This window comes from Mauremys reevesii, linkage group 15 (genome assembly GCF_016161935.1).
Source record: "Mauremys reevesii isolate NIE-2019 linkage group 15, ASM1616193v1, whole genome shotgun sequence".
In the NCBI taxonomy this organism is placed as follows: domain Eukaryota; kingdom Metazoa; phylum Chordata; order Testudines; family Geoemydidae; genus Mauremys; species Mauremys reevesii.
Genome location: NC_052637.1, coordinates 26,059,275 through 26,072,297, shown reverse-complemented (window position 1 = coordinate 26,072,297; position 13,023 = coordinate 26,059,275). Strand labels below are relative to the sequence as shown.

The 13,023-nt window shown below is 44.1% G+C and overlaps 1 protein-coding gene across 8 annotated transcripts in view; it reads left to right on the top strand.

The window, feature by feature from the left end:
* The window catches only part of TBCD (tubulin folding cofactor D), a 248,552-nt gene that overhangs the window by 193,198 nt on the left and 42,331 nt on the right, over positions 1-13,023 (top strand). For all 8 annotated transcript variants that reach the window (XM_039501345.1, XM_039501338.1, XM_039501339.1 and 5 more), the window contains exons 31-33: positions 1,158-1,241; positions 6,285-6,443; positions 12,348-12,486. In XM_039501345.1, the coding sequence (XP_039357279.1) occupies positions 1,158-1,241; positions 6,285-6,443; positions 12,348-12,486 (382 nt within the window). The remainder of the gene's footprint in view (positions 1-1,157; positions 1,242-6,284; positions 6,444-12,347; positions 12,487-13,023) is intronic.

Genomic DNA, 13,023 nt, shown 5'->3' with positions numbered 1-13,023 from the left:
TTAAAATTGTTACCTTATTCACCTTGTAGCCTTTATATTGAAATGATCATATTTAATCATTATGAAGGTGGAGAACTTTTACAGCATATTCAATATACTTAAGATATAGAAAAGATAAAACAAGCGCCTTGTAGTGTTACTGTACATAATAATCTGTTAAAAATTATTTTCTGGTATTTCTAATTAAGCCACAAAACTAAAGAACTCTGCTCATATGCAGTTAATATGTTTTCAATTGTAGAATTTTTTTTCTAGTTGAGAAGATTAAACTTAGAACTTTACATGAACATGACACTTCTTTGAATCCTTTAAAAACAAATGATAGTCCTATGTTTTGAAATGAGAATGTGCCTGTTAGTCTGTTTGCAGGAAGATGGTGAATTGAAACAGCCAAAATATTTCGGTTTAAAACATTTTACTAGGCCTATATACTCACTAATTTCCATGAAGGTTACACTGGATATTAGGGATGTATAATACACAGTAAATGATAGTGCAGACTGTATACTATATTTTAGTACTGATACACAAACCCCCACCTAAATCTTTAAATACTTCCATGATAAATAGAATCACAGAGGCTCACTTCCTTTTGCTTATTAGCCAGGATTTCAATAAAACATACACCGTCAAGACAACCACCACAGAAAGATAACAAAAGGAAATAATGCTTCAAAAATCACTTTATATTTCCTTGATTTTTTTTTAAAAGATTCTAAACAATTAATAATCAAGTTTAAAACGCTTTCCCCGTTCCTTCTGAAGGGAGGAAAGGTTTTATCTATAAATATTCCATAATACCTAGGCATGTGTGTATGTCAGATACTTGCAAATAGCTTAAGATAATTAAGTGCTACTCATAGAAGTGACGTAAACATATATGAAGCTTACTGATCTAAAACTAAATATTATAAATGGCCACAGTTTTCGACATTGGGTGCCTAAAGCTAGGTATTTTAATCCATATTTTGGCAGAAGTCAATGGGAGAGCCCCTTCTTTTTGAATTGAGGGGTTCTCAGCCATTTTAAATATCATACAATTTATTTAGGTGCCTACTTTCAGCACCCACGCTTGAACTTTTTGACAACATATCTGTTTAATTAGATGAATTGTATCTGTGCGTTTATTTTAAAATTGTTGTACTTCATTTCCACAGGGTACGAGAAGCTGCTATGACAAGTTTAATGGAGGTGACACTTTTGTTGGTACAGAATGAGCCAGAGTTGCTGGATGCTAACATGTAAGTAGTTTGTACGTTTTGTATGCTGTTCTGAGAGTTCATGTTTAGTAACTTCCAGTCACTACAAGAGAGTATGTGACCATACGTATAATATTGCCTGCATACTGTATGTAATACCTCTTACCAAGTATTACAAAGCTTTTCACAAAAATGTATGTATTCACCTTCGCAGATAGGGTGACTAGGTGTCCAGTTTTTAACTGGAACATCCGGTTGAAACGGGATTCTGGTGGCTCCAGTCAGCACCGCTGACCGAGCTGTTAAAAGTCCGGTCGGCGGTGCTGCAGAGCTAAGACAGGCTAGTCCCTACCTGTCCTGGCTCCATGCTGCACCCTGGAGGTGGCCAGCAGGTCTGGCTCCTAGGTGGGGGGTGGGGGGGGCATGGAGCTCTACGCACTGCCCCCGCCCCAAGCACCAGCTCCACTCTCCCATTGGCCAGGAACCACGGCCAATGGGAGCTGTGGGGGCAGTGCCTGTGGGCGAGAGCCGTGCATGGAGCTTCCTGGCCCACCCCCGTTTAGGATCTACAGAATAGAGTGGATAAATAGAGTAGAGTGGATAAACCAGTCAGCTAAATATGTGCACCATTTACATTCATTGAGAGACCTGTAAAGAAAATTCTTGGTGCTGTAGTAAGTGAACTCTTTGAGATGGTACTCATCATATGCCTCAACCTGATTCTATGCAATAGTTCGTTGTCCCAGAAGTTAAATTTTAGATGAGACTTAAAACAGTAAGCCTGATGGCTTGACAGAAGATGACAAAATCTTGTCATATTTGCTAAAATAGGTGTGTTAGCCCGGGTGTCCTTATTAAACTATAATGTGAGTAATTCTAGTTATTTTTACTACTACTGTTTGCAGTGGTATTGTAGCCATATTGATCCTAGGATATGGGAGAGACAAGATGGACCAGCTTCTGTTGGTGGAGGAGACAAGCTTTCAAGCTTCACAGAGCTCTTCTTCAGGTCTGGAAAAGGTAACAAGAATGTCGCAGCTAAATACAGGGTGGGACAGATTGTTAAACATAAGGAGTTAACATGTGGCAGGAGACTATTTAAAATGAAGTGAGCAATTAATACCTCTGCAGTCAGTGTCTTTTTTGAGTGTATGCTTTGTTGTGTTTAACAGAGTGATTCATTTATGTTCCGAGGCTCTTCTTTTGAAGGGGTTGTCCGGGTGTTTTTGTCTTTTATCATTTTTCTTTGTGAGTTCATTTGCGAGTGCTTTCATGCACATCGTAGTTGTTGGGGCGTTTGATGCCCGGGATGAGTTGTGCCACATGTTGTGATAAGCATTAGTAGGACCCATGGATCTTGAAAGGTCTTGTGGGGGATATTGATTAGTCTAGCAGTGGAGAAATGTCCACACATTTAGCATCTGTTGTTCTGGTAGGGTGTGGTGCTGCTTTGAGTGGTGTGTCCTGGTCTGTGGGGAGTTTGCTGCTGCTGCTGAGCTTAGTGAGGTTGGGGGGTTGTTTGAAAGCTAACAGAGGTGGTTCATGAAAGATTTTTTTCAGGATGTGGTCCATATCAAATATGGGCTTTAATTTTTTGTTGATACCCCGTATGGCTTCCAGTGTGGAATGGTAGGGGACAACTAGGGTTGTGCAGTTGGTTGGGTCACCCCCACCCCCCATATTGAAGCAGGTTCTCTCAGGGCATTTGGATGGCCCATTCCATGATGCAATCTACTTCTCTGGTGGAGTGTCCTTGTATGGTGAAAGTAGTTTTAAGAGTGTTAAGTGTATATCCCAGACTTTTTCCTAGATGTCACAGAATATGCTCCTGAGTGTCAGGCTGTAGATAACAGATTTTTTGGTGTGTTGGGTTGTTACTGGATCTGTGGAGGTAAGTGTAGTGATGCGTGGGTTTCTTCTATATAGCTGTCTGTATGGTTCCACTGTTGATGCTGATAGTGGCAGCCAGGAAGTCAGTGGTGGTATGTGAGTGTTGTAGAGAGAATTTGATGGATGGGTCAGTGGTGGTTGAAATTGTGGTGGAAATTTATGAGGGAGTTTAGGTCACCTGCCCAGAAAATGGAAGTATCTTCAATGTATCTCAGGCATATTATTGGTTTTTTTTGTTTTGTTTTGTTTTTCCAGAAATTCTTCCTCAAGGTGGCCCATGAAGAGGTTGGAGAGCCACCCTAGTGTAGCCATGGCTGTTCCCATAGTTTGGACAAAGTGTTTGTTGTTAAATGTAAAATTGTTGTAGATGGGGAGGAAATGGAAGTGTGTGGCGATGTGTTTGGGTTGGATATATGAGTGTTGTCTATTGCCTTGCAGATATTTGAGACAATGCTGTCATGGTGAGGGATGCTGGTATATAGGGAGGGGACATCCATGGTAGCAAGGATGGGGTACTGCTGGAGATGGTTAATGTTGTGGAGTTTCTGGAGGTAGTAAGTTGTGTCCTGGAGGAAATTGGCCCTTTGTGTGCTGAGTGGTTTGAGGATGGTTTCTGAGAGTCCTGATATTACTTCAGGAAGAGTGCCATGGACAGACATGATAGGTTTGCCTGGGTTCTCTTGTTTGTGTATCTTGGGAAGCATGTAGAAGGTCTTTGGGTTGGGTTTATTGGGGATGAGGTGGTAGAATTTCTTTTGAAGTTTTGGGAAGGATTTGATAATATCCTTACATTCCTGGGTGAATTGAGGTATGAGGTGGTCTTTGAGTTTTATATAGTAGGTGGTGTCTGACAGTTGTCGGTTGACCTCATTGATGTCGTCATAATTGAAGGCTACAATGGGTTCCCCCCTTTGTGTGTTGTTTGATCACTATCGGGTGTCTGGATTTCAGGGACTGTATAGCTGTCCCGTCTGCAGTGGAGAGATTGTGGTGGATGTGATGGTCTGTTAAGGATTTCAGTCGATTTTTTTCCCTAAGCAATTGATATAATGATCAGCTGTGTAGTTTTGTCCAGAAGGGGTGTCCAGTGAAATTATTCTTTATTCTTATGATTGTTGGTGGGGATCTGATAGTTGTGGGTGGTGGTAACTTTGTGGAATAAATCTTCTTATTCTCCACATTTGTTATGGTATCAGGTTCTGTGGCTCATTACAGCAATTTGTAACCCACTAACCCTCCTTTGTCCTATGACTGCAGTGGTGTCAATTGCCCACTTTATTTGAAGTGGTCTCCTGCAACATGTTTTAATCACTTGTGCTTAACAAGCTATCTCATCTTGTATTTAGCTGTAACATTCTGGTTACTTTTTCCAGACCTGAAGAAGAGCTCTGTAAAGCTTGTGTCTTCCACCAACAGAAGCTGGCCCAATAAAGGATATTACCCTCACCCATCTTGTCTCTCTCATTTACTATTATTGTAATTTGTGCCATGCCCAAAGATATGGTGGAGCCTCATAGAAGGGAGAGTTCTTTTTCCTGAAGGACTTACAATCTAGATACATGAGTTGGGGGGAGAAAAACAGGTGGGGTTAGACAGACGCATTAAAAAGGTGAAGTAATTACTCAATGAAACACAGTTGTATCAGGGTTTTTTCTACATTCCCACCTTAATGGTGGCTGAATTTCATTGGTGATCTGTATCCAACATCCAGTCCATAAAAAGCATCTTGGTATCTTTCTGGATGGAAGGTGCTACATGAGTGCAAGGTATTATTAATATTACTATTGTCTAGTTCAGAGGTGGGCAAACTACGGTGGCCTGTGGGACTGTCCTGTCTGGGCCCCAAGCTCCTGGCCTGGGATGCTAACCATGGCCCCTCCCCCGCTGTTCCCCCTCCCCCGCAGCCTCACTTTACTTGCTCTGCTGCCGGCACAGTGCTCTGGGCAGCATGGCTGTGAGCTCCTGGGGCAGCGAAGCTGCAGAGCCTGGCCTGACCTGGTGCTCTGTGCTGCGTGGTGGTGATGGCGGCGGCGGTGGCATGGCCCAGTTCCAGCCAGGCAGTGTGGCTGTAGCGCCACAAGCTACTGGTGCTCCAGGCAGCGCGGTAAGGGGGCACTGAGCGGGAGGGGTGTTGGATAGACAGCAGGGGAGTTCGGGGTGGTGGTCGGGGGTGTGGGTGTGGATAGGGTCGGGGCAGTTGGGGAGAACAGGGGTTGAATGGCGGCAGGGGTCCCGGAGGGCAGTCAGGAAGGAGGGGGGGTTGGATGGGGCAGTAGGGGGGCAGTCAGGGGCAGGGGTTCCGGGGGCAGTCAGGGGACAGGGAGAAGGGGTGGTTGGATGGAGTAGGGGTCCCGGGGGAGCCGTCAGGAATGAGAGGAGGGGTTGGATGGGGTGGCAGGGGTCCAGGGGCGGGTAGGGGACAGGGAGAGGGGTGTGTGTGGATGGGGCAGGGGTCCAGGGAGGGGGCTGTCAGGAAACATGGGGGTTGGATGGGGCAGGAGGCAGATAGGAGGTGGGGGACGGGCCATGGCCCCCTCCCCTAACCGGCCCGCCATACAATTAATGAAATCTGATGCGACCCTCAGGCCAAAAAGTTTGCCCACCCCTGATCTAGTTGCTTGGATCTGGAGGTGTTTTATAAGTTAACTTGTGGCTGTTCTTAAAGATTCTGTACCACGGTAGGTAATTCATGCATCATCTAAATCAGGGGTCGGCAACCTTTCAGAAGTGGTGTGCCGAGTCTTTATGTATTCACTCTAATTTAAGGTTTCGCGTGCCAGTAATACATTTTGACATTTTTAGAAGTTCTCTTTCTATAAGTCTATAATATATAATTAAACTATCGTTTTATGTAAAGTAAATAAGGTTTTTAAAATGTTTAAGACACTTCATTTAAAATTAAATTAAAATGCAGAACCCCCTGGACCGGTGGCCAGGATCCGGGCAGTGTGAGTGCCACTGAAAATCAGCTCGCGTGCTGCCTTCGGCACACGTGCCATAGGTTGCCTACCCCTGATCTAAATGTTCACTACAAAAAGTCAAATAGAGTAAAATGGCAATCCCATTCCACAATTGAGTAGGTGCAAGAAATTATTTTTAACCATTTCTTTAAGCAATTTCTGTTTAAAGTATACACATTTATTTATGTATTGTGATGTGATGGATTGAATTATTTTTTTGTTTCCTAATTTGTAGCTGTAAACAGATTATGTGCTGCGTGGCCCAGCAATCAGCTGAAAAAATAGATAGATTTCGTGCTCATGCAGGATCTGTGTTCCTCACTCTTCTGAACTTTGACAACCCTACGATTCCACACATACCGCACCGGGAAGAATTGGAGAGGATATTTCCAAGGTAATCTAGATCTTTATCACCTTCTTATTTATTAAGGAAGGCTTGTGGGTTGTCTGTTAAAATCCTTCCTGGTCTACGTCAATGTAATGAATAAATCAGTGTGTAAAAACGCCCAAGCAAACTAGGATTTCTTTCTAGTTAAATAGAATTAAGAACTATTTTTTTTCCAAAGAAGATATTGATGTAAATGCCAATAGAAAAATATATTCCAAATAATTGGGACTGTATTTATTGTAAATGTCTGTTAGAATCCATCAGATATTTAATATCTCTAACGGGTGGTTAGGAGCGTTAGGGTATGGTTACACTTAAACTGCTACAGCAGCACAGCTGTAGCGGTTCAAGTGTAGGTAATCCATTTCCTTGAGACACCTTCTGTTGTCCTAAAACTATCTGCACCAGGGGTTAGGTCAGCATAGCTACGTCTCTCAGGTGTGTGTATTTTTTACACTCTTGAGAGATGTAGCTATGCTGATGTAAGTTCCCAATTGTAGACCAGCCCGTAGAAATTTCCATACTGGATTAGTTCAGTAGTCTGTCTAGAGCAGTATCCTGCTTCTGACAATAGTTGGCTCCAGATCTTGCAGTGAACAGTTTCTGGATAACCTACCCCAGGGAAAGTTTCCACCTAACCCACAATAGTTAGAGGTTAGTTATGCGTCAACAGTTGAGAGAGTATATCCTTTCCAAGTATATCCTTTGCTGTTTTTAATATTTAAACAAATTAATATGTGGTTTAGAGCAGTAAAAATCTTCCTCTCTATTCGTATAGTATGAAACTGGCCAATCATGACTGAATTATCTTATGCTATAATGTGGTTGGTTCTAAGATTATTCAATATTTTGAAAGTTCTAAACTGAACTGTCCTGGACCAGCATTAAAATTAAATTCAGGTTACCTACTTGGTTGTTTGTTGCTGTCAGCATATTTAATAGGGACAACACCAGTATGTTTTTTGGGAGGTTTGTTACATATCCTGCTGTGTCTTTAAAGGCTTGGAAGTGTGCCATACTGAAGGGGAGAAGGAAAAGATACGATTAATTTCAAACATAGAGGAATTTTGTTGAAATAATATATCCTGTTAATTTTCCTGATTTTATTCTCTTCACTATGGCAAGCGGCAAACAAAAAAATACAGTGGACCACATAATCTAGCTGGAATTAGGGGAGCGGATTCCTCTCTTCCTGCATTTATATGTGTATGGTGGGAAGGGATCAGCTGCCTATGTGGTGCCATTCTCACCCCACATTCTGCGTAATGATGCTATGAAAATAATTCAGGGGGATTCTTGCAGGGTTTTCTAGTCATTCAACCCCATCACCTCCCACGGGCAATTCCATTGGAGGAGGTGCTCTATGCCAATGGAAATTTAAAATATATACATCAAAACTTACTTAATTTAGCTACTGTATGCAAATACACATTGAGATTTGTATAGAGTATTTAAGGAGGAGTTAGAAATTGTGGCATGTGGCTGAATATATTGTAAGGATTGAAAGAATGTATAAAAATTATGAAATATAGACAAAATAAAATAAAATGGGCATTTAACTCAAAAAGTGTTGGTTTTGTCATATGATTTAATTTGTTGCATCCTTAATGATATTGCAGTGATTGAAGTTCTTTTAATGCTGGTCCCTATAGCATTCACTGTGGATGTACATGCACACCATGTGCTTGAAGCCAGAAGATGTTTTTCTGTAGCAATGTCCATGGTCTGTGTCTGCACCCTCTGCCTTCCTTATGCTCTGAAGCGAGGGCATCAGGGGAGACACAGACTCTCCAGTTCCTTTCTACTGCTCATGGTTTGAGACCGAACTCTCCAGTGTCCCTGGCTTCTGCTAGCTTTTCTGCCCAAATTTCATGTATGAAAATATTTTTTTTCTTAGTTAACTGTTGGTGTTAGGTAGTTTTCTTTATTGGTGGGGGGAGGGGGATTTCACCCTTTTGTTACCCTCAGTACCAAATGAGACTTCACACCCAGGTACAGGTGTGTCTAGAGCTCACGGAGAACATGTGCCAGCACTGACAGTACCAAGAACGGTGAACACTACAAAAGCATCTACACAAGGGGCAGGACCAATCCCTGCACCATCTAAGGACAGAAGGAACTGTTCAGCTTCTACAGCAGCAGTACTGCATTGCAAGAAGACAGCTGGACCCAAACCTGCAGTGTCAGAACCACCTATATTACAATCCCCTCTCATCCTCCGCCTGTTAAGCCTTGATATACCCTGCTTGAGGACCTTGCAATCTACATGGATCCAGAATCGTTGAGCCTTTCAGATCCAGTTTTGTCCAGGGACACCTGTACACTGATGTCATGTCACTCACTAGCCCCAAGTCGTGGAGAAGAGGTGCCGACATTGGTATGCTACTCGCCAGTTCCTTCCTCTAGTCCGAATGTTATAAGATGAATAGCACCATTGGCTCCATCAGTAGACTCAGGTGATTCTTATTCCTCCAGTGATCACCATCAGCAATATCAGCAGCTCCCCCGTCTGTCCAGAGATGAGAGACATGCCCTGACAGGGCTTTCAGAGCCTTCTAGATGCCATCTCATCCCCCATGGAGCACATTAGCCCAGGGACCAATAGTACCCCATGGGCCCATCTGCCATACCCATACAATCCTGCCCATTGGCCATACAGGGTCTCTGGGACCCTTGCAGTAGGCCCCTGGATAATGAGGACTCTGGACAATACAACGGATAGAGGTCCCCTCCCAGGGATTAGTGTAAGCGCATTTCCCCCTCCAGAGTACCTCAAGGAGGTAGAACAGCCAGTCCTGTCAGATCCATCAGCAGCTCTTTCTTCCTCCTCCCTAGACGAGCAAATGACGCTGGCCTCATCCTCATCACCAGATGATTATAGGCAGTATTAGGACCTCTTAAGGAGGAAACCCTTGAGATCCCACTGTAGGACATTGAAGATGCTACACATAAGCTCCTGGACATCCTTCAGATTACAGGCCCTAACAAGGTAGCCCTTCCTATTAATGAGGCAATATTGGGCTCTGCTAAGGTGGTTTGGCACACCCTAACTACATGTGACCCCATCCTGAAAATGGCAGAACAGAAGTATTTTGTTCCATCCAACGAGTTGGAATATTAATTTTCCCATTGTAATCTGAACTTTCTCGTGGCCCAGATTGTCACAGAGTGTAACAGACTATGCTACCTAGCTCCACTTTTTTGGACAAGCATACCAAGAGGCTTGATCTCTTTGGCAGAAAGAACTTCCCGTCTGTTAGCCTCCTTTTCCGCATAGTGAATTACTAGGCATTAATGTCCAAGTATGACTTTACTAATTACAATAAACTGTCATAATTCGCTAATAAACTGCCACATGAGCTTAGACCCCAGGCTATCCTTGATGAAAGGAAACTAGTTGCTAAACCGTCCCTTCAAGCATCACTCAGTGCAGTGGATACAGCTCATGCTCCATGATGATTTCAGTTATGAGCAGACTTCATGGCTGCAATCCTCAGGGTCCCCCAGAAAGGTCTAGGCAACAGTGGAAAATCTCCCCTTCAGGAGTAAAAATCTGTTTAGCGAACCGGTGAATCACTCCATTGCCTTAAGGACTGTCCATGGCATGCTCAGCTCTTTGGGAATATATCCCCCTTGTGACAAAGTTCCTTCTCTACCTTGGTGGGTCCTGCACTTACTGGCGGATTTGCTTGCCTCAGAGATTCACCATGTGGGTCAGGAAACAGCCCAGAGACCTTCCCCTCTGGTAGAAGCCACAGTCCAGATCAATTTCTCCTCTGTCTGATCAGGAGTTAGGAGGTTTGGGGGGAACCTGGGCCCGCCCTCTACTCCGGGTTCCAGCCCAGGGCCCTGTGGACTGCAGCTGTCTAAAGTGCCTCCTGGAACAGCTGCGCAACAGCTACAACTCCCTGGGCTACTTCTCCATGGCCTCCTCCCAACACCTTCTTTATCCTCACCACAGGACCTTTCTCTTGGTGTCTGAGGCCTAGTCTACACTAGGGGCGGGGTTTGATCTAAGGTACGCAACTTCAGCTACGCGAATAGCGTAGCTGAAGTCGAAGTACCTTAGTTCGAATTACTTACCTGTCCTCACAGCGCGGGAGCGACGTCCGCGGCTCCCCCTGTCGACTCCACCACCGCCGTTCGCGGTGGTGGAGTTCCGGAGTCGACGGGCGCGCGTTCGGAGTTCGATATATCGCGTCTAGATGAGACGCGATATATCGAACTCCGAGAAATCAATTGCTATCTGCCGATATGGCGGGTAGTGAAGACGTACCCTGATAATGCTTGTACTGTTCAATCCTCCAGCAATACACCTTCCCACTCTCAGCTGCTAGTGCCTCTTGCTCCCAGCTCCTCCCATGCATGCTACAAACTGAAGTGAGGTCCTTTTTAAACTCAGGTGCCCTGATTAGCCAGCCTGTTCTAACTGATTCTAGCAGTTTCTTCTCAATTGGCACCAGGTATCCTAAATAGCCTGCCTGCCTTAATTGGTTCTAGCTAGTTCCTGCTTGTTCTGGAACTGCCCCATTACTTTACCCAGTGAAAAGGGATCTACTTAATCTGGGACTAATATATCTGCCTTTTAACACTCTCCTGTAGCCATCTGGCCTGACCCTGTCAAACCCTGCATCCTGGAGGAAATATTCTAGGCCAGATTCTCATAGAAACCATCCTGCCTCTCAGCCCTTCTATCATCAAAGGGTCCTTGAACCACGTAAGATGTTCCAGAGGATACCACACAGCAGGCAGAATTACTCCACCTCCATCCTCCTTTCACTCCCAGCCTCCCATCAAGAAGTCAACCTTTCTCCACTCAACCACTCACTGCACCCTTTGGTGGCCATCTGGGCTGTTTCCTTCTGATGTGGCAGCATAACACATTGGACAAATAGGTTCTGGAGACCATCTTGGCAGAGTACACTGTAGAATTCCTTTCTGCCCCTTCTCCAAAACCCCTTTTCAGGGACCCTTTTCACGAGACATTTCTCAGACAAGAGGTGGACTCCCTAATTCACGTAAGGGTGATATATCCTGTATCTCCGCAACACTGGGACAAGGACTTTTACTCTAGATATTTCCTGGTTCCCAAAAAGAAGGGCTGGAAACCCATCCTGGACCTCAGATGGCTGAATGTCTTCATATGTCATTCAAGATTCAGGATCACCATCTTGGTCTCAGTCATCTCCCTAAATGAAGGCAACTGCTTTGCAGCCCTTGATTTGAAGGATGCCATATAGGCTTTAATCTAGCACACCGGTGATTTCTGTGCTTTATGGTGGCCCTGGAACACTTTCAATACAGGGGTCTTCCTTTTGGCCTCCTGACAGCGTTTACAAAAGTACTCTGTCCTGTAGCATCCAGTGTACATCAACAAGGCAGTCTGATATTCCCTTACCTCAACGATTGGCTGCTCACAGGATGATTGAGAAATTGGTTCAAGCTTCATCCTTGGATGTGTCCTTTGGTTTAGTGATCCTGTGATTGGTGGAGCAGCATACATCCTCACACCCTCCTTAATTAGTACTGCTTGGGGATCACCCACAGTGAATGCCTGTAGGAGCCAGCACTTGAAGACGAAATGAAGGTTACTTACCTTACAGTAATGAGGGGTTTTTGAGATGTGTAGTCTGTATGGGTATTCCACGACCCACACTCCTTCGTCTCTGCTCAGATCATGCTTGATTTGTGGTAGAGTGGGAACTGGAGAATCCCTTGGGCTGGTAGTGTAGAGCATAGGCTTGGACCAGTGAACATGGCTCCTGAAAAATCTTCCGGTTTCAGGCACATGGAGTGGATGTGCACCCCACAATGAATACCCGTAGGGACCACACGTCTCAAAGAACACCAATTACTATGCAGAGAGGTATTAAGATAAAAACATAAGATAATTTTCTTTTCTCTGGACAGGTCAGAGGCTGTAACTTTAAACTGGAATGCCCCCTCACAAGCCTTCCCTCGAATCACACAGCTTTTGGGTTTGCCAACATATCAGTATTATGTACTGCTGGGTCTCACGGTGTCTGTCGGTGGATTAACAGAGACAACGGTAAGACATCAAGGCATAGGTCAGGGGTCAGCAACCTTTCAGAAGTGGTGTGCTGAGTCTTCATTTATTCACTCTAATTTAAGGTTTCGCGTGCCGGTAATACATTTTAATGTTTTTAGCAGGTCTCTTTCTATAAATCTATAATATATAATTAAACTATTGTTGTATGTAAAGTAAATAAGGTTTTTAAAATGTTTAAGAAGCTTCATTTAAAATTAAATTAAAATGCAGAGCCCCCTGGACCGGTGGCCAGGACCTGGGCAGTGTGAGTGCCACTGAAAATCAGCTCGCGAGCTGCAGGTTGCCTACCCCGGCATAGGCTGTTGATTTGCTAGAGGTTGTTTAATTCCCCTATAACTACATGCTGATTAAAATCCATACTTTCAGTGGACATTGTAGTACTTTTATTAGTGAATTCCAATTACAAGCTTTTAAAAGTTGTCTGGGAAGCATATTCACTTTATAAATAAATATGTTCTTGGTCCATTGAGCATTCAGGAGACAAGGAGCGAGGACACCTGTGACTCACTCCTTTGG